Consider the following 22,594-nt stretch of genomic DNA (forward strand, 5'->3'; position numbering starts at 1 on the left):
ACGGATTACAGCTTTCCACCGCGTCTCTGTGCCCTCCAAACCAGCATGGATTACAGCGTGCCACCGCGTCTCTGTTCTCTCCAACCCAGCACTAATTACACCGTTCCACCGCGTCTCTGTTTTCTCCAACCCAGCGCGGATTACACCGTGCCACCGCGTCACTGTTCTCTCCAAACCAGCGCGGATTACACCGTGCCGCCGCGTCTCTGTTCCCTCCAACCCAGCACGGATTACACCGTGACACCACGTCTCTGTTCTCTCCAACCCAGCGCGGATTACACCGTGTCACCGCGTCTCCGTTCCCTCCAACCCAGCACGGATTACAGCGTGCCACCGCGTCACTGTTCTCTCCAACCCAGCGCGGATTACACCGTGCCGCTGCATCTCTGTTCCGTCCAACCCAGCACGGATTACACCGTGCCACCGCGTCACTGTGCCCTCCAACCCAGCACGGATTACAGCGTTCCACTGCGTCTCTGTGCCCTCCAACCCAGCACGGATTACACCGTGCCACCGCGTCTCTGTTCTCTCCAACCCAGCACGGATTACAGCGTTCCACGGCTTCTCTGTTCCCTCCAACCCAGCACAGATTACAGCGTTCCACCGCGTCACTGTTCTCTCCAACCCAGCACGGATTACAGCGTGCCACCGCGTCTCTGTTCCGTCCAACCCAGCACGGATTACACCGTGCCACCGCGTCTCTGTTCCGTCCAACCCAGCGCGGATTACACCGTGCCACCGCGTCTCTGTGCCCTCCAACCCAGCACGGATTTCACCGTACCACCACGTCTCTGTGCCCTCCAACCCAGCACGGATTTCACCGTGCCACCACGTCTCTGTGCCCTCCAACCCAGCACGGATTACACCGTGCCACCGCGTCTCTGTTCTCTCCAACCCAGCACGGATTACACCGTGCCACCGCGTCTCTGTTCTCTCCAACCCAGCACGGATTACACCGTGCCGCCGCGTCTCTGTTCTCTCCAACCCAGCACGGATTACACCGTGCCACCGCGTCACTGTGCCCTCCAACCCAGCACGGATTACAGCGTGCCACCGCGTCTCTGTTCTCTCCAACCCAGCACCGATTATACCGTGCCACCGCGTCTCTGTTCTCTCCAACCCAGCGCGGATTACAGCGTGCCACGGCGTCTCTGTTCTCTCCAACCCAGCGCGGATTACAGCGTGCCACCACGTCTCTGTGCCCTCCAACCCAGCACGGATTACAGCGTGCCACCGCGGCACTGTTCCCTCCAACCCAGCGCGGATTGCACCGTGCCACCGCGTCTCTGTGCCCTCCAACCCAGCACGGATTTCACCGTGCCACTGCGTCTCTGTGCCCTCCAACCCAGCACGGATTACAGCGTTCCACCGCGTCTCTGTGCCCTCCAACCCAGCACGGATTACAGCGTTCCACCGCGTCTCTGTGCCCTCCAAACCAGCATGGATTACAGCGTGCCACCGCGTCTCTGTTCTCTCCAACCCAGCACGGATTACACCGTTCCACCGCGTCTCTGTTTTCTCCAACCCAGCGCGGATTACACCGTGCCACCGCGTCACTGTTCTCTCCAAACCAGCGCGGATTACACCGTGCCGCCGCGTCTCTGTTCCCTCCAACCCAGCACGGATTACACCGTGACACCACGTCTCTGTTCTCTCCAACCCAGCGCGGATTACACCGTGTCACCGCGTCTCCGTTCCCTCCAACCCAGCACGGATTACAGCGTGCCACCGCGTCACTGTTCTCTCCAACCCAGCGCGGATTACACCGTGCCGCCGCATCTCTGTTCCGTCCAACCCAGCACGGATTATACCGTGCCACTGCGTCACTGTGCCCTCCAACGCAGCATGGATTACACCGTGTCACCGCGTCTCTGTTCTCTCCAACCCAGCATGGATTACAGCGTGCCGCCGCGTCTCTGTTCTCTCCAACCCAGCACGGATTACACCGTGCCACTGCGTCTCTGTGCCGTCGAACCCAGCACGGATTACACCGTGCCGCCGCGTCTCTGTGCCCTCCAACCCAGCACGGATTACAGCGTGTCACCGCGTCTCTGTTCCCTCCAACCCAGCACGGATTACAGCGTGTCACCGCGTCTCTGTTCCCTCCAACCCAGCACGGATTACAGCGTGTCACCGCGTCTCTGTTCCCTCCAACCCAGCACGGATTTCAGTGTGCCACCGCGTCTCTGTTCTCTCCCATACCTCCTCCGGGTGGCTGTAGCAGGCGATGCCACAGCATGAGGGCTTGGTCCATACGACAACTGAGGCCGCACAGCTGCCCCTCCGTCTCACCTGTGAACCGGACTCGCAGTATTTTATATTTCTGATCTTCAACAGGGTTTATTTATTTATTTTTTTTCTTCTCATTCTGTATTTGCACAATTTTTTTGTCATTTGCACGATGGTTGTTTAACTGTTTTCGTTTCTGTGTAGTTTTCCATTGATTCTGTTGGGTTTCTTTGTATTTATTGTGAATGCCCACAAGAAAATGAATCTCACGGTGACATATATGTACTTGGATAATAAATTTATGTTGAGCTTTAAACAATTGGAAATTATTATAGATGCCGGAAACCATATATAAAATATTTAAATCAGGCTTCACCTGTGGATAGTGTTACGTACCCCGTAACTGGGTTGCCAAACCAGCAGAAATGGATCACTCAGTTGGAGTCTGGAGTACTAGAACTAAGAAAGTTTTATTAAAGAAACAAGCAACACAGTAATCGAAAGGATAATAAATGCAACAGTTCAGTGATGATAAACACACAGGTGCACAGCATTAAGATAACAGCATCAATCAAGCTCTATCGTTGTCTAGGGGTAAATGACCAATTTCAAAATGACTCAAAGTTCAGTCCAGTTAGTAGTTCAGTTCGCAGTAATCGTTGCCATGGCGGTGGACAACGTGGGGGAAGAGAGAGATAGAATAGGAACAACTCATCATTCAGAACGGCTTCACTCACAGACCAGCAAGATGGCTCACAGACCAGCGAGATGGCTCACAAACAGCTTTTGGGCGGGTCCTTGGTGATGTCACCTGAGGTCACCGACTGTGACCCCTCCTCCAGATGCGGTCGATCCTCTGCAGTGAACCCGGCACCCAGGCAAGGGCGGACACACACCGGGTTCCCGCTGATCGTACCTTTCCACCCTGGTCGTTGTCTGGTACTTCTCACCCACTCGTGAGAAGCGTACCGCTTCCAGGGTCTCGTTACCTCGGGTGGCGTGTGTGTCTGTCTTAGCGAACCTGTCCCTTTTTATCCCCCTGCTGGGGTATCGCCTGTCCATCACTTCAAACAGTTCAGGGTTCAAAGGGGGGAGCCGCTCCAGACAGCTCTTCCTCCCACATCCCTTCATTACACATCTCCAGACGCTGCTCCATTGTTCCTTATCTCTCCTTCCCCTGAGGGCAGGTGGCAGACCAACTGCTGATGCCACTGATGCTAGCCCAGGCCAGCAAACATCTTAATTTTATGTGTATTCTCGTAACAATAGAGAAACAGTTAATGTTGAATCATTGTTTGTCCTTGCACAGGTTTTGCGTAGCATGCTGAATACTTCCTTCATTTTTTCATTAAGTTATTATGAATACTACAGAAACAGTAAAATTATTTCATGACAGTAAACTCAGTTTTATTTTCTTTTGACAGGAGATGTGTCTATCAGTATCTCAGTGTCAAATAGTGAGATCCAGGAAAATGTGGTAAGTTGTGTTTGTAGAGAAAAAAAATTTACTCTTCACCACAGTAATAAATACTCATGGTTGCCCAACTGTGTCACTGAAATAGTTTTGTTTATTTTAGAAGAAAATAATTCAGGAAGGACCATCAGTGACCTCTTGCAGAATATTGAAGATGGAAATGGATCATTGATGAAATTCATTAAAGCATTAAATTATTATTGATGCTTCTTAACCTATAACAGCCTACAAACCTCCCCCCGCCCCATCCCATCGCATTTGCACTGAATGTTTAAAACCTGGGAGTAACGTCTTTAGAAAAACTGCAAGTTTAAATCATTCAGTACAGATGGGTTATTTCTCAGGTATGTCTCAGGAACTAGGAAGTAAATAAACCAAATAAGTCATGCAGATCCTTTCCAAAGTCTTGATATCCTTGCTAAAGTGTGGTCCCTAACAATGTGTGCAACACCCTAGCAGGGGTGGAGGCTTTTATATAGATTTAGTACCCTGACTTGCTTGCTTTATACATCTATAAACCTAAAATCTCATGTGGTTTATAAACTGCCTTTTAAAAAATTTATCCAGTTATCTCCAACATGCCCTCTAATGTTTCTCTCCTCTTGAAACCAGTTATGTTGACCATTTTTACACCAAAATATATCACATTTTTCTGCCCTGAATTTCTTCTGTAACTTGTCCACTAATTACACTAGTATGTCTAAGCCTTCTTCAACAGTTACTATTTTATTCACCGTTCCACTCTATGTCTTTGTGTCGTATACAAATCTTGAAATTCTATCCCCAAGTCCAGGTCATTAATAGTCATCGAGACAAAAGTGTTGTTGTTATTGAAACATAGTGGCCATCTCTCACGATGATAAATAGGTACTTCTCTATTATAGTATTTGTGAAATTTTGTCCCTAAATATTGTAATCTATGAAAGATATGAGTAAAATATGACAGCAGTATATAGGATATGAATACTTGGCATTTAAGGATTAAATGTAGAGTCTGTAATTTAGAAGTGGTTTTATTTTTGGTGAGCATTTGCAGTTTTGTATATCAAGACTGAATAATGTGACTCTCTCCCAACAGGATATCAGCACAGTATATCAAATATTTCCAGATGAAGTACTGGGTTCAGGACAATTTGGAATAGTATATGGAGGTACTATTACCTTATAAAACATACAAATCTTCAATTTTTATAGAGTAGTCATTCTATAGAAATCTGTTAAATGTTTCTACTTTTACATTGGGTTGAAGCTTTGTATCCGATATTTAATTTTGCTCATGGATTAGTGGTCAGTAATTTTATGCATGTCTTGACCATATCAGTGCACTCAATTCTCAAGAGTCAATGACCACACCTTCATTTCAAATATCCAGACCTGTGATTATTTGGTAAGTGATGCAAATACTAATGAAGATGCAATGATACTTCTCCACCACATGCCGTCAGTTTTCTTGTGGTAGTAACTTGTTCTTTTTAAGTTATCAAGTATGGATGGTTCTTTGTCTCCCTTTTGATAAAAAGCACAGTTTTTTTTCACTGATGGAGGTAATCAGCATCAGGCCTTTTTAAAGACAAAGTTAAAAAATAATTCTATATGCAGAAGGAGGCAGAGTTTTAAAAATTGTCAATCTTATAGAGCAAAAGGATTAGGGAATGGCAGAGAAGGGTCAGATCTTCTTAATAAGTGAAATACTAAAAAAGCATCCAATTACACCAATTAATTAAAAAAGTTGTTGCAGGAATAGACAATATAAAAATAGGTTTTGATACAATTTTACAGGACAATGGTGAGACTGCGGCTGGAGCATCTATTTTTGTTGAGGTTTGAAGTTAATATCTATGAAATCTGTGGAATTCCCTACCTCAGACAGCTGTGGAGAGGCTTCATAAAAGGTGGAAATTGACAGTCATTTAAAATACAGAGAAGTCAAGGAGGATTAGAAGAGTGAGCAGGAAAGTGGTGTGAAGGACAAGACTGGATTATCTAAATTAAATGGTGAAGCAGGTTTGAGTAGCCAACTGACCTATTCTACGCTTATTCAATATGTTCTCGTTGTCATGTCAGATTTTAATAACATACATTTCATTGCAAAAATCTAAGTGATATGGGGAGATGTGGGGTTAGGTTTGCCATACTTTCATATAAAGATGGAACAAACTCGAGGGTCTTATTCTGTCCCTGTAATTATATATGTAGTTACACAGGAGCAGTTTTATATTACACTTAATTCAATCTTGTATAGGTCAGTTACCCAGTTTATTAATAGTTATGTAAAGATTGGATTTTTACCTCAAGGAACAAAAGTTTACCATGATTATAACTTGCCATTACTTTTGATATTTAGTGATCTACAGGCAGTCATCTTGTAAGGTGACTCATTCTCTTTTACAAAGAATTTTGGTCCAGCAAACGGAATAAAATAACTGGTAGTATTTTATAAATGATGGTTTATGGTCTCTATAAGTGGGGTGAAAGCAGAGCTGCAAAGAAGATATTTAGCCTGGGCAGTCACTTGCTCTGATGCATCAATTCTGTCTGTGTGAAGACTTTGACAGTTTTGCCAAATACTCCAAGAGATGTGGGAGAAAAGGCTTTTTTGTTGCCTGCAACATGTAAGTGAATGATTCCTCTATCAAACGATGGGCAGATGGCATTGCATAGATTACACGTAATGAAATTTTTACTGGAAGTATCAGTTATATTTAAGGTAAATTTATTTAAATACTATAATTAAACATTTACCTTCAGCAGAGCACTAAACCAGTACACTCTTACGAGTTTCTGTTGCTGTGCTCTATCTGATTTTATCTGGCCAGATAATTGATAATACCTCCAGATTTTGATAGCCAGAGTTAATTGCATGTAATTTCTCATTTTAGATCTTGATTATTGAAATCAGAATGTCAGGAAGATCAGATAGATGTATACATATTTTATTTCAAAATACCAACTGCACCATACAAAATCTTCCATGTTTGTATCAGTAGATCACATTAGAAGCATCCCCATTTACAAAGTAATATCAATTGGTTGCACACATTACATTTACCACATAATTATTTTCTAAAGCAGCTCACCAGGAAATATACTCTTATATTGATGATAAATTGTTTACTTTAAACTTTGTCACACAGGACAATTATTGATGAAGTTGCCTCGCATGAGTTCACTTCCTATTTTTCTAATTTCTGCGAGTTTCCCTTTTAAGAATATCCAGTCTCAGATCGTGTGCCTCAAGACCTTAGTGGTCAGTTTTGCAGAAACTGACCTTCAGCTGATCAATTCTAACACACCACGCAAACAGTTGCTTTGTAAGATGGTGCACTTGCCCTCTTCAACTATTGATTGCTCCCATCTCGATTGAAAGAGGGGCACCAGCCATCATTGTATTACACTTACGTGCTAATTAGTGTGTTTCATTCTCTGTCATGCGTCTGATATCATTTGCAAGCACTTGGCCAAGGCTCAGGGTGACTACCAAATGGTAACCGCAAAGTTGGAGAGGACAGGAAATGCAATTCATTAATTTAAACCTCACTAGAAAATACTGGCAATTAGGTCAATCCATGTATAAAACATGAATCTTTTTTACTTGGTTGTTAGGTAAACATCGCAAGACAGGCAGAGATGTTGCAATCAAAGTGATTGACAAACTACGATTCCCAACAAAACAAGAAAGTCAGCTTCGGAATGAAGTTGCAATTTTACAGGTAAATAGGTCATAAATTCTGACTATCAACTAAAAAGTCTACATAAATTAGCATTGGGTAGGGAGTCAAAAGTGTTTAAAATATTGTTTAACTTTTGAAATCCATGATAAGAATCTAGCCTTCTAGTGTTGAAAGCCACCTCTCAAATGGTTCTAAGTGACTTAGTAGTCATTTCTAGTACCAACAGGTCAATGTAATAATGTGGGTAGTGTAGACGAGAGGAAGCATCACTCTGTCTGACTTTTGCTTGAGTTCACCATTGTAATTAACTGACTTACTCTTTAGTACTGAAATCATTATGGAAAATAAGTCTATAAATCTTGAAAGTATAAACTAAGTATTTATGGGATGTAGATTGCTGAGTAAGTTTTGGTATTTAATAGCCATGTGGCATTAATTTCAGGATTCCTACACAAAGGTGTAGGTACCAAATTTGCCAGCAGCTCTCCGAGTATACGCCACTTTTGGAGTTCACGCAGTATTCAGCAGCAAGGCAAGACCTGGCTGCATTTCTCCAGGGACTTAAAATAAAACAAAAGGAGAATTTAAATAATAGTTTTGATTGTTTCTAAGAATCAGCAACATTGAAATCTCTGGATGGGTTTGTCATCTAAAGCTGTGGCAGATCTTGTTCTAGCCAACACAACTGACAGCATTACCTTGTGCAGCTGCCAGGGCCTGGTCATTTAGGATTAAGCAGCTTTGTGCAGCTAGTCTAGAAATCTGAAAAAGGTAAATCTTACTTACCACAGTGAACAGCCCAAGCCAGATGTCTTGTTTTTTAATCGAATAGTCCTCTGTAATTTAACTCTGACAATGCTTCATAAAATGTTTAGAGATTTTATGCCTTATAAAACTTCCATTATATATGGGGAAGAACATCTTTTTATAGGTACAATTTCTTTGCTCAGAATCTGCATCACCCTGGTGTAGTGAATTTGGAATGCATGTTTGAGACTCCTGAAAGAGTGTTTGTTGTCATGGAAAAGCTCCATGGAGACATGCTGGAAATGATCCTGTCAAGTGAGAAAGGACGTCTGCCAGAACTTATAACAAAGTTTCTTATTACACAGGTATGTAGCAGTTACAAGTGACGGGTGATTAATAATAGAATTTTCAAAAGGTTAAATAGGGTCATCATCAGGAGTACTTCAGCATTGGCCCAACCAGCATGCAGCCTGCACCTGAAATGAACCATCTCAACCAACTTAACTCAAAAGGAAGTGTAAGGTTAATGCAATCCCCATAGCGACCATATATATTTATATTTTCTTGCCCATGATTGATATGTTGAAATGAAATTATACTTTCGGCATGACCTTTGAGCTCCGAGTCAGAATAGTGAAAAGTAGTGCTTAGATCATCAGTCAAGCACAAATTACCTTGCAGCATTGTCTACACATGTTCATCAAGTTGTTTCTGGTCTTCTGAGATTCTCTGCAGCTGGTGAAGACTTCCCTCTGCATGCTGTTGTTTACTTCACATTTAAGTGGAGTCACAGCTTTGAAGTAATTTTTGTCTATTAATCAAAAATCTACATATTGACAATGAATTAAAAGAGCAATTAGTGCAAGATGAATGAGGGAATTTAAGTGAATGCAATGTGCATTGAATTTAAAGTTATTAAAGGAAGTTATGGGTGAGATGAGTTACAAATAATTTTTCCATTAAACTTTTACTAATAAAAATGTATTCCTCAGGACGTATGAAGAAAAAGATGCCAAAATTGCCCTTTTTTTAATGGAAACCAGCTTTAAACATTGGTTTGAAGTTGTAAAATATAAAAAACTCATTTCGCATCATACATCTGTCAGTCATAAGGTTTTTTTAATGAGTTCTTACATTGAGGAACTGAACAAACTTAAGAAATGTTTTCTCAGATATTCATTCTTACTCAGAATGGTTAAAAAGACAAAGTACAAAACTCCTTTGTGTTATCATCTCATAATACTGGCTGGTATTGTTTTAATGCACTTTCTTCCTTGATTTTGTGCTCTTGGAAAGACAGTGGGTTCTGGTTAATTGGGCCATTGGTTAATTGGGGTAGCTGCTTATTTGGGACAACTCTTATTGAACAAAAAACAAATTGAGAAAATACCCGGGATTCTCTTTGTGTATTTGGGACACCATGTCACGTAATTGAGGCAGGACAAACATTTTCTAACTAGTGTCTGTCACGTGTACATCATGTGGCCTTTTGACACTTCACCATGCTTAGAGTGAACAGATTTTAAATAACATCATTTGTGTCTATTTGTCTTCAAAAAGCAGTGATGTTTGTCACTGATAGTTAACAAGAAATAAGCAGCAAGACAATTCAGAATTGTTTTACTCACTGTGCTATCAAGCCTTCAGACTTAGAAATGCCAGAAACGGCCAGGAGGGAAAATAAAACAATTTCACTACTTCAACAAGTTAGGGACTATGAAGAACTTGACAAAAAATTTGAAGATATTGACAATTATCTTGAATGTTACCTTTGGTCCCTACTGGACATTCAACTGTCACCTGTAGCTCCAAGTAGCTGTTTGTGTGCGAAAGTGGGCACACCCTGGTAAACCACATCAATAGACAGGTTAAACCAGGTGAGGGTAGCTGGCACTGTGAGATCGGGAGAGGCCTGTCCTAGCATGTGAAGTCAGCTCCAGCAGACTGGTCAGATGAGATCAACAGTGTGAACCCAACTGTCAGGAAGACCATTCTACAATGCTATGTGGATAGCGAAGGGCATGACAAGGCACAGAAGTCATAGTCATCCACAGCAACCACGGGGTCCCCAGTTATGACATCAACTCGTCCCTATTGGACCAGGAATTACAAGGTCGAGAGAGTGGAATTGCCCCAATGCAACAGCTTTTCTATTTTAAAAACTCTTACACACAGGTTTTCTGTCATCATCAGATACAATGGACAATCACCAATAATATTGGTAGTGTTCTAGTTTGTTCAATATTTCATTTAAATACATAATTTGTTATTCAGTTAAATGTAGTTTGTTTAACTATTTCCATGAAACTTCATTTAATTGGGCCAGGATTTACTGGTCCCAATTAACCAGAATCCACTATATTCAGTAGGTGGAGTCTAGTTTTCCATATGTTCAATAAAGAGTAAGCAATCATTCTTGCATGATGCTGTTAGTAATTTGATTTTCTTTAAATCAGATACTTGTTGCTTTGCGACATCTCCATTTTAAGAACATAGTTCACTGTGATCTGAAACCTGAGAATGTCCTCCTAGCATCGGCTGATCCCTTGCCACAGGTTAGAATGATTATCTAATGTTAGTCTGCGAAGAGAGTTGCTGTTGATTTCATATATCAGTACATTTGTGACCAATCCTTTTCTTGCAAAATTTTAATACTCATCCTACTTGGTTCTTTTCCAAACATTAGGTTAAGCTTTGTGACTTTGGATTTGCACGTATAATTGGGGAAAAGTCTTTTAGGCGTTCTGTGGTGGGAACACCAGCATATTTGGCTCCAGAAGTGCTCCGCAACAAAGGATATAATCGATCGTTAGACATGTGGTCCGTAGGCGTTATCGTCTATGTCAGTCTTAGTGGCACCTTTCCATTCAACGAAGATGAAGATATTCATGATCAAATTCAGAATGCTGATTTCATGTATCCCCCTAATCCCTGGAAGGAGATCTCACTGGAAGGTAATGCATTAATTAGACACACCAAACCAGAGAAATGTTAGAACCATTATTATGTTTCTTCAATCCATTCAAAAGGAGATGTTCCCTCTGAAGGAGAGCTATATAGAGGCCAATCTTCTTACTGTTTGCAGTGTAGGAAAAAATGTGTTCAGTGCCCTTGCTAGATACAAACATTCTGAACATTTAACTGTTTTATTGTGGCTTAATGTAACATTGTGTTACCTATATTTCTTCATATCAAATGGAAGAGGAGGCTCGAAAAGAAAAATAGTCCTATTTTCTATTTTCACAGAAGGAAAAGCTTTAACTGGTTTTGTCTAACTAATCTCCATCTTGGAGTATGTTAGTTGATCAAATCTGCGTTAGTTAAAAAATGATCAATGTAATTATAAATGTAGTTGTGGTAAAATTGCACTGCATGCCACCATTTTTCCAGTGCTATGGCTACTGATTTGTTTCACATCTCCACTATGAATCACACATATGCACTTTTAGCTTTGCGTAGCAAACTGGGTAAGACGGAAATGTGTGCGTCAGTTGCATCACAAGTATATGCCAGAGATAGAGTAGGCAGGTGGCGGTGTCAAACCTGGTGCAATGTTGATTTGCTGTCACCTCTGCCAAATTGTCCTGTATCTATCCAACTAGTGTAGGTGTTAATCACACATAGAAAACCTGGTGTTTAGCAACAAGAAGCACAAGTCCCATCCACTATCCGCCCCCATCCAGTCTTAGTTTTGTAAAGAATCTTAAAGGACTTGCAGATTTGTTGGTGATTGAATTTGGAATTCAGTTTCTTCAAAGAAGTGCACATTGATTGAAGTGAGTTGATAATTACAGATCTTCAGCTGTCTTTTTGGTTGACACAAATAGGGCCAATGCTTGCGATACTCCTGGGCTTTTGCAATATGAAAAAGCATGCAGCCCAAAGTGCATGGTGACTTACCAAAAGAGAAATAGGAGAAAATGTCTATGAAGGTTCTCAATCATCCAGTTCTTTGTATATCAAGCAGTAGAGTGTCAAGGCTACAGGACTTGCTCTGTTGTCTAGAAGATATTTTGCCAGTCATCCGAGAGACTTCTTCATTTCTGATCCATGGTGCGTAGTTTAACTGACTTATAAACTCTGTGAGTTGTTTAAAGGTAAAAGCAGCTTCAGAAGCTATCAAGACAGTAAGAAAACTGATATGTCAGGACAGTAGCCTGGACAATAGAACCACACTCAACTCGGATCAGGTATGTACTCTACCCGATGTCTCCTACGGGTAGAAACACGGTTTTACCATGGCTTCGCCTGTTTCTCCTATTGTAGCCAACTTACACATGGAAGAAGTGGAAAGGACAGCCTTGAACACCTTCCATGGAACATCACCCTGTTATTGGTTCAGGTAAGTGGATGACACCTGGGTCAAGATCAAAATCCATGAGGTGTAAGCCTTCACAGAACACATCAACTCGGTGAATAATATCAAATTTACATGAGAAGACATCGAGGACAATAGATTGGCCTTTTTAGACTGTGGAGTACTTATCAAAGAAAATGGACATCTAGATATTGAAGTTTACAGAAAACCAACCCACACAGATCAGTACCTATGGTTTGACTTTCATCACCCATTAGAACGCAAGTTGGGGGTTATGAGAACACTGCATCACCATGCTGACAATGTGCCTACCAACATTACAACTAAAGACAAGGAGCACAAGTACTTGAGAGAAGCCTTGAAAGCTTGAGGCTACCCTGACTGGGCCTTTCTCAAGACAGTAACAAAAACCAGTAGGGATGCCAGCCTAACGGACAGAGGTAAGGAACAAAGCAGACAGAAAAACATAGTCATCTCCTATGTAGCTGGAGTTTCAGAGAAATTCAGAAGGATTTACAACAAACACCCAATCCCTTTGGTTTTCAAACCTACAAACACACTCAGACAGAAACTCGTCCACCCCAAGGATCCTACACCCAAACAGAGGCAGAAAAACTCTGTTAAAGAAGCCGTCTTTGTCAAACTGGAAAACCCAGCCCTGAACAGAGGGGGTGGGGTACGACACCACCTATTAGCTACTTACAATGCAATCCTAATATCTTTACCCCAACATCTCCACAACAATTCATACCTCCATTCATGTAAAGATAAGGCTAATGACCCTCTCATTACCTCTATGACTCTTAATGAACTTCAGGTGATTGCTATACTTTCCGAACAACTCACAGAGTTTATAAACCGGAAAACTATGCACCATGGATTAGGCCTGAAGAAGCCTCCTGGATGAGTGGTGAAATGTCCTCTAGACAACACAGCAAGTCCAGTTGCCTTGACTCACTACTGCTTGATTAAAAAATAGGACAATGGCTGTGACTCAGATGGAAAATCCATTAAGATTCCAAAGGAATACATGTCTATCTGCGTCTGACAAAGGAGCAATGCCTTTGGACACACTATGATTTCTACCTTGGTTTTTGTGTCTGTGGCAGTAAAAATCACATTGGTTTTTCACCCTTCTATGTTGAAGCTAAAGATTTAGAAACCTCTGGATGTTGAAGGTAACAGGCTGTAGCCTGAAGCAGCGCCAAACTCATCTCCTCCCTCTGGCACAGCAGTAAGGAGTCTGTATCTGAAGGTTCACAGATAGTTGGGGGGGGAGGGGAGGGGGGAGAAGGGATGGCAATTGAATGTCCTTGGCTTAAGCATCTGTTTTAGAACACAGATGTGTACTACAACAGCAGTGCATTTCATTGGCTATATCGAAGGCTTGCAGGTAGCAGCAAGGCCTGTCTTCATTCAAGCAGGGTCTGATAGCACAAGTAATATTCACAGAATTCCTGTGTGAAGCAATTACTGCCTCCCTAAGGAAGGATATATCTGCTGTTGAGGGAATAGAGTGAAGGTTCATTGCAATGATTAGTACCCGGCATATAATTTCTGGAGTTTCATTAGCGAGGTGATCACAGTAAAACATACAAGGTTCTTTTGAGGCATGACAGGGAGAGAAGTACAGTTGATGTTTTCTCAGTCTCAAATCCAGGTGTCGCCGTCTCAAAATAGAAGGTGGGTTTAGATCAAAGCTGGTGATCTGCATTTCTGGCCTCTGCACTATAGAAACAATGTGATTGTACTGGAGAAAATGCTGAGGAGACTGACCACCAGAATGGTGCCTTGGGAATTTGTTCCCACAACAGAGATATCTAAAACCAGAGTGTGTAGGTATAAGGAGAGAAGTAAGAGGGCTATATGGGAGTGAGGAAGAACATTCAAAAGGTAATTACAAAGTACAATACATTGCCTAAGAATTTAAGAAGTATCTGGGTGAGTAATTGAATCTCTAAGGTGTGGAATGATTAAAGTGTTGCTAAGTAGATTTGGTATAGATGGACGACTGATGATCAGCATAGCTGTCTTAGGCAGAAGGGCCTGTTTCTATGCTGTGACACTGTAAATTTCTCTATCCTTTGTGTGATCCTATGGAAAAGCTGGACTTGTGGTTGGAAATAAGCAGAACAGAGAGGAGTGAACAAAGTTCAGGGCATCAGAAAGAATGAATGTTTTTAGGTGGCGGGGAGAAATAATAAAAGGCAAAACGTCACTTTTACATGAAATTTCTTTTTTTCTGATCAACAAATGATGTGCTACAGGGATCAGTAAGTAGTGGAACCTCGACTTTTTGCAATTTCTGTAAGTGAATTGTATGAAGACATTTAAGCTATAATTACTAAATTTGCTGTTGGCATAAAGGTATGTCAAAAAGTAAGTTCTGAAGATGAGGAAAAGAGGCTAAAAAAGTTATACTTGCTTAGTTCCCAGTGGAGTATAGCCTATTAGAAACATAGAAACATAGAAAATAGGTGCAGGAGTAGGCCATTTGGCCCTTCGAGCCTGCACCGCCATTTATTATGATCATGGCTGATCATCCAACTCAGAACCCCGCCCCAGCCTTCCCTCCATACCCCCTGACCCCTGTAGCCACAAGGGCCATATCTAACTCCCTCTTAAACATAGCCAATGAACTGGCCTCAACAGTTTCCTGTGGCAGAGAATTCCACAGATTCACCACTCTCTGTGTGAAGAAGTTTTTCCTAATCTCGGTCCTAAATGGCTTCCCCTCTATCCTCAAACTGTGACCCCTCGTTCTGGACTTCCCCAACATCGGGAACAATCTTCCTGCATCTAGCCTGTCCAATCCCTTTAGGATCTTATACGTTTCAATCAGATCCCCCCTCAATCTTCTAAATTCCAACGAGTACAAGCCCAGTTCATCCAGTCTTTCTTCATATGAAAGTCCTGCCATCCCAGGAATCAATCTGGTGAACCTTCTTTGTACTCCCTCTATGGCAAAGATGTCTTTCCTCAGATTAGGGGACCAAAACTGCACACAATACTCCAGGTGTGGTCTCACCAAGGCCTTGTACAACTGCAGTAGTACCTCCCTGCTCCTGTACTCAAATCCTCTCGCTATAAATGCCAGCATACCATTCGCCTTTTTCACCACCTGCTGTACCTGCATGCCCACTTTTAATGACTGGTGTATAATGACACCCAGGTCTCGTTGCACCTCCCCTTTTCCTAATCGGCCACCATTCAGATAATAATCTGTTTTCCTATTTTTGCCACCAAAGTGGATAACTTCACATTTATCCACATTTTTAAGTTGCATCTGCCATGAGTTTGTCCACTCACCCAACCTATCCAAGTCACTCTGCATCCTCTTAGCATCCTCCTCACTGCTAAGACTGCCACCCAGCTTCGTGTCATCTGCAAACTTGGAGATGCCGCATTTAATTCCCTCATCCAAGTCATTAATATATATTGTAAACATATATATTGATGACCTCCCGTCTCCATCACCTTCTGGTCAATGATAAGGTTGGAGTTCATCAATCCTTCTGCAATCCATTGTATCCACAGTACAAGCAATTGGCCTAACAGCTTCACCAGAGCCTTACCCATTTTCACCTCTCACAATGGGGATATAGATTTGGACTTAGGGAAGCCAAAAAAAAAAATACGGATTGGTTAAGTATGTGGGGCAAAGATCTGGCCAAGGTGAGAGGTGGTAGGGCTAAGAATTCCAAGGGATCTGTGTGTCCTGATTCACAAATGGAAAATATTTAGCTGCAAGTAATTAGGAAAAATCAATATTGTAGTTTATTGGTCATATCAAACACAAATGTAGAGAGGCTATGCTCTCCTTACTGTAATCATTGTTAGTCTCCTTTATATTGATACATTAGAAGCAGTTCAGAGAAGGTTTATTAGATTAATACCAAAAATGAGAAAGTAGATGAAGAGAAAGGTGGATACACTGGGGCTTGCATCCACTGCCATTTAGAAGACGGAGGGAACTGGATTGAAATGCAAGGTTACATGGAGTTTTGATAGGATGGAATTAGAGAAAGTGTTTCCTCTTGAAGGAGGATCGAGAACTAAGGGTCGTTACTTAAGACAAAAGGTTATCTGTTTAAGAAAAGTAAAATATTCTCTGACAGATGGTCATGGATCTTAGAACTAATTTCCTCAAAGGCGAGTAGAAGGAAAGACTTTATACATTCTTAGGTCAGAGGTAGATAGAAAGTTGATAAAAATGCAAAGTTAGGGTAACAATCAGATCAACCATAATAGGACTCACTAATGGAGCGAGCTTGAGGGGATGAGTGGCCCCTTTGGTATCCCGATCCCTGATCGGTATGTTTGCATCATCCAGTCTCCACTATCGATGTCTTGGGAAGATTTCATTGGCAAGAAATGTGCCTGGCCCAGCCACATAATATATGCACAATAAAGTGAATAAAGTATATTCTGTGGCGAGATTACCTCTCCAAAAGTCTTTCCACAACTTTAAGCCTTAAAGCAGGAGTGTGAGAGAATGTGCTTAACTTTCACGAAGCTTGAATTCATCCAGGTAGCCTCTTGCTTGGTGTCAATCACCATCCCAAGGAGGAAGCAAAAATAAATTTAACATGCTAATAGGAACATTGAAACTTTTCAAAAAAGGATTGGAAAAGAGCTGCTCTCCTCATTCCACAGTGAATTGTAGGAGAATTAAACAATACAAAATAAATAGATAGTGATATCAATTTACCAGTGGTACAGGCATCAAAGCACAATCCTTGTGGAGGTCACAAATTGAACTGTAGCCTACTTTTCTCTTCCTTTTCCAATCATACTTTTAACATCAAATTATAATGTGCAAATTCATTCGAAGAAAGAAAATTAAACTTTTTTTTCTTTGTCTCTTGGCCTTACCCGAACACGTTTATTCTTTCACAAAAACTCATGCTGATTTAAGTTGTGAATTTTGCCAAGCATTTTCACAACCTGTACTTTCAGTCGAATCACTAGGTATTAAACAGCAATTTGGATTTTTGTAGAGCCTTTAATGGAGCAAACACCTCAAATGTTTAAAAAAAAAGGTTAACTGAGTTGTGCAAGGAAATAAGACCTTAAGCATCTCGAGGGGATGAGAGAGGTAGAGCAAGAGAATTCCAGAGCATAGCATCTTGTTGATGTCTCCTTATGCAATAAATTTTTAAGTTGGTATAGCTAGACCTGGCTTGGAACGGAAGTTCCCCAACCCATTATTCCAAATTTTCAATAGAAATACTGAAATTAAAGATGCTGTGGGAAAAAATACTTCTTTTGGGTCACAAGTTGAAAAATAGTGTAGCTTTTGTGGAACTAGGTCTGGAATTCTAGCACAAGGTATTTCGTCACTTTGCTGAAGAATAAATGGTTAGATTTCAAGAAATATTTGGTAGTCTCTATAATGTAATACACTTTCAGAATTGCAAAAACTGAAAATAAGTTAAAATTCAAATCAAACCTATGGACCTTGACAACTTTTGTTTATTTCAGAGCTGCTGCTTAACTTTCTGATTAGCATGCCTTTTGTTTTATAGTACTTCAGCGCAACTTGAGAACAAACTGCCGCATAAGTAGCAATCAAACGGTGAACAGAATTATTCATGTCTGCCAAGGCATTTTTAAAAGGCCTTTATAATTCATGTCAAACACGTATGCATTTTTTGTGATTGTTCATTCAGCCAAATTATGTTGATGGATGGCTTTTGAAATCTGTAGCCTTGACCTGTTAGATGAGCTTGATTTTTGTTTGCATGCATTTGCTGCTTCCATTGACACACCTAGATTTAAAGTCTAAATTACGCTAACAGTTTAGTGCACTAAAAAATGGGCAATTTTTTTATGTTACAGCTATTGATGTCATCAACAACCTTTTGCAAGTAAAAATGAGAAAGCGTTTTAGTGTGGATAAATCTCTAAGTCACCCTTGGTTGCAGGTAAGATTCCATAATTCTTTGTAATGCTCAGTTAAAATTTGGTGTTTCTTTACTAAATCATGGAAGATGTTTCAATAGTAACTCCAGGGTAAACTATGAGATGCAAAACAAAGATTCTTACAGAAACATGAGAAAATCTGCAGATGCTGGAATTTCAAGCAACGCACATAAAAGTTGCTGGTGAACACAGCAGGCCAGGCAGCATCTCCAGGAAGAGGTACGGTCGACGTTTCGGGCCGAGACCCTTCATCAGGACTAACTGAAATACTGGCTCTCACAGCTATCTGGACTATTCCTCTTCTCACCCTGTCTCTTGCAAAAATGCCATCTCCTTCTCGCCATCTCCGCCGCATCTGCTCTCAGGATGAGGCTTTTCATTCCAGGACGAAAGAGGTGTCCTCCTTTTTCAAAGAAAGGGGCTTCCCTTCCTCCACCATCAACTCTGCTCTCAAACGCATTTCCCCCATTTCACACGCATCTGCTCTCACCCCATCCTCCTGCCACCCCACTAGGAATAGGGTTCCCCTTGTCCTCACCTACCACCCCACCAGCCTCCAGGTCCAACATATAATCCTCCGTAACTTCCGCCACCTCCAACGGGATCCCACCACTAAGCACATCTTTCCTTCCCCCCCCCCGCCTGCTTTCCGCAGGGATCGCTCCCTACGCGACTCCCTTGTCCATTCGTCCCCCCCATCCCTTCCCACCAATCTCCCTCCCGGCACTTATCCTTGTAAGCGGAACAAGTGCTACACATGCCCTTACACTTCCTCCCTTACCACCATTCAGGGCCACAGACAGTCCTTCCAGGTGAGGCAACACTTCACCTGTGAGTCGGCTGGGGTGATTTACTGCGTCCGGTGCTCCCAATGCGGCCTTCTATATAATGGCGAGACACAATGCAGACTAGGAGATCGTTTTACTGAACACCTACGCTCTGTCCGCCAGAGAAAGCAGGAACTGCCGGTGGCCACACATTTTAATTCCACGTCCCATTCCCATTCTGATATGTCTATCCACGGCCTCCTCTACTGTAAAGATGAAGCCACACACCGGTTGGAGGAACAACACCTTATATTATGTCTGGGTAGCCTCCAACCTGATGGCATGGACGTTGACTTCCCAAACTTCTGTTAATGCCCCACCTCCCCCTCGTACCCCATTACTTGTTCATTTATATACACACATTCTTTTTCTCTCTTTCCTTTTTCTCCCTCTGTCCCTCTCACTATACCCCTTGCCCATCCTCTGGGATTCTCCCCCTCCCCCTTTCTTTCTCCCCGGACCTCCTGTCCCATGATCCTCTCATATCCCTTTTGCCAATCAACTGTCCAGCTCTTGGCTCCATCCCTCCCCCTCCTGTCTTCTCCTATCATTTTGGATCTACCCCTTCCCCTCCCACTTTCAAATCTCTTACTAGCTCTTCTTTCATTTGGTCCTGATGAAGGGTCTCGGCCCGAAACGTCAACTGTACCTCTTCCTAAAGATGCTGCTTGGCCTGCTGCGTTCACCAGCAACTCTTATGTGTGATTCTTACAGAAATATCTGCATGATGCTAAGCTAGGGCACATCATCGGTGATGCTACCTCGGGTCGTCGGGTGTTTCGAGTCTTTCAACATCGTACACCCTCGTCCAGGCGACCTGACCAAGGTTGATCCGACCCCGGCCTGTGCCCTAGCAGCAACCCATGGATCTGCCCTCTTTATCCAGAGCCATCTTGGCGCTTTCTCTGCTGCATCTGTGGTAGTAGAAATGGCTCTCCTTCTTCTCTCTCCTGTGATTCCAAGTGCAGTGTATACTTTGAAGAATCTAATAGTTTAACAACACCTTCTTTAAAAGTTGAATTGTCTGTTTAATTTTTGTTAAGTCAATGCATTTTGTGTGGCTCTTGTGTTTTCTCATTCTAGAAACTTTAAATCTGGTAGGATGACATTAACACCCAGCAACAATGGAATTGAGGGCAAGTCCATCAGTGTACCCAAAAATACAATGTTGGTCAGTCCTGTCATGTGTCTTTCCAAACCACTGTTTCCTAGTGATCACCCTTACAACTTAATTATTTGTGTTGTAAATGTTTATAATGCATTAATTGTTACACATTTGGATTTGGTATAGGATTTATTTTTGGTTCTCTCGTATCATAGAATATGCTGACATTTATGATGCTGACAAGCTTACCCCATTTTTCATCTAACACTCCCACTGCAATTTCCCATTTAGACCATAAGACATAGGAGCAGAATTAGGCCATCTGGCTCATCGAGTCTGCTCTGCCATTCAATCATGGCTGATCCTCTTTTTTTCTCCTCCTCAGCCCCAGTTCCTGGCCTTCTCCCTGTAATCTTTGATGCCGTGTCCAATCAAGAACCTATCAATCTCTGCCTTAAATACACCCAACGACCTGGCCTCCACAGCTGCATTTATTTGGGCCTCATACACTTAGCTTCATCTAAATCTAAGAATATTGGCAAGTTATTTTTTAAACTTTTCCTGTACATTCTACAACATTTTATTTATTAAAACATACAATGTAGTCAGCAAATTGAGAGAAACACACTTTTACAGATGTGTTCTAATGGAAGGAAATCATGACTATAGCTTCCTCATGTTCTGTATGGTGCTCAGGAAGGCAACTAATGTACAATGAGACCTCTTAACATAGTTGCTGACCAACCCTATGCATCCATCTGCCTGAGAGATATGATGCATTGTCCAGTTGTTGCCAGTCAACAGTCCCAAACAGTGTTGTTCCTCCAACCTAAGTGTGGCCTCATCACCACAGTGGACTGTTTGGGTAGCCTCCAACCCGATGGCATGAACATCAATTTCTCAAACTTCCGGTAATACTTCCCTTGCCCTCCCCCTTCACCATTTCCCATCCCCTTATCCCTCCTTTACCTTCTTGCCTGCCTATCACCTCCCTCTGGTGCTCCTTCTCTTTTTTTCTTTCTTCCATAGCCTTCTGTCTCTTTCACCAATCAACTTCCCAGCTCTTTACTTCATCCCCTCCCCCTCTAGGTTTCACCTATCACCTGGTGTTTCTCTCTCCCCTCCCCCACCTTTTAAATCTACTCCTCAGCTTCTTTTCTCCAGTCTTGCCGGAGGGTTTTGGCCTGAAACGTCAACTGTACTTTTTCCATAGATGCTGCCTGGCCTGCTGAGTTCCTCCAGCATTTTGTGTGTGTTTCTCAGATTTTAAGCATTTACAGATTTTCTCTTGTTTGTGAAATAAAAGATATATATATGTGTGTGTGTGTATAATATATATATATATATATATACACATACATATATATATATATATATATATACACACACATACATATATATATATATAAATTTATCAAATACCCACCTGGAGATATACCCAATCATTTTTATGACCTTTTAGTAGTCCACCGGACCAATCCAGTATGTTCCTGAATACATAATCTCTGCAGTGGCTGTAATTTTTTCATAATGCACCATTACATACAGGGCAGACAGCAAAATGTGGATTTTGCAAAGCTATCAGGAAGCAGCAGAACTCAGTGTGATTTCCAGATGTCTTCCTCTGAAAATACATCTGTCCTTTGCCTGACAGAGTAAACCCACCAGCACATAAAACGGCAAACACATTGGGCTCTGTGTTACTTTGCCAGCAAAAACTGATTCGACATTTTTAAAGAGGCAGAGAGCTCACAAGTGAGAGTTTCATTGTAGTCTTGCCAATAACACTTCACAGGGATTTTTTGATCTAGGACATGCAGTCATCTGGTGTTAGAAGATGGAGTTAAGGCTCTTTTGTATTGTGCCAGCAGAATAATTTACTTGAATGTTCAAATCAGAAACAGGCTACTTGGCCCAACCATATTCCACAGTTATACACCATACTGACAGTCGTTGCTGTTTGAAAGGATATTCACTGGGTTTAGTTTTCCTACCTGAATATGGAATCTAGGCAGCACCTTCATGACTCAAGTTACAATCTACCTCCCTAGAGAGAAAACTAAGTTTATTCTACAGTCTGGAGCTTGAGTTTGTGGACTATGCTTGAACTCCTGGTGATTGATGAGCAACCTATTGAAAGTATATAATCCTTGATCAAGTTAAAGGGCTTTCTTTTGCTGCAGTGACCCTGAGTTCATCTACAACTTACCAGACTCCTAATAACTTGCATGGGAACACTCTGGAATTGTATCTTTATTTGCACCAACTCCCCTTAAAATTCCTCTGCACAATTTTTCT

At 42.0% G+C, this 22,594-nt stretch overlaps 1 protein-coding gene across 5 annotated transcripts in view; it reads left to right on the plus strand.

Moving 5' to 3' along the window:
• prkd1 (protein kinase D1) overlaps positions 1 to 22,594 on the plus strand; it is a 359,632-nt gene that overhangs the window by 331,273 nt on the left and 5,765 nt on the right. For 4 of the 5 annotated variants that reach the window (XM_063050558.1, XM_063050565.1, XM_063050576.1 and 1 more), the window contains 7 exons: positions 3,654 to 3,706; positions 4,782 to 4,854; positions 7,307 to 7,413; positions 8,325 to 8,486; positions 10,578 to 10,676; positions 10,808 to 11,075; positions 18,281 to 18,366. In XM_063050558.1, the coding sequence (XP_062906628.1) occupies positions 3,654 to 3,706; positions 4,782 to 4,854; positions 7,307 to 7,413; positions 8,325 to 8,486; positions 10,578 to 10,676; positions 10,808 to 11,075; positions 18,281 to 18,366 (848 nt within the window). Of the gene's footprint in view, positions 1 to 3,653; positions 3,707 to 4,781; positions 4,855 to 7,306; positions 7,414 to 8,324; positions 8,487 to 10,577; positions 10,677 to 10,807; positions 11,076 to 18,280; positions 18,367 to 20,274; positions 20,363 to 22,594 lie in introns of all 5 variants that reach the window. The other variant, XR_010018301.1, reaches the window with a different exon arrangement.

Source organism: Mobula hypostoma, chromosome 1 (genome assembly GCF_963921235.1).
Source record: "Mobula hypostoma chromosome 1, sMobHyp1.1, whole genome shotgun sequence".
In the NCBI taxonomy this organism is placed as follows: domain Eukaryota; kingdom Metazoa; phylum Chordata; class Chondrichthyes; order Myliobatiformes; family Myliobatidae; genus Mobula; species Mobula hypostoma.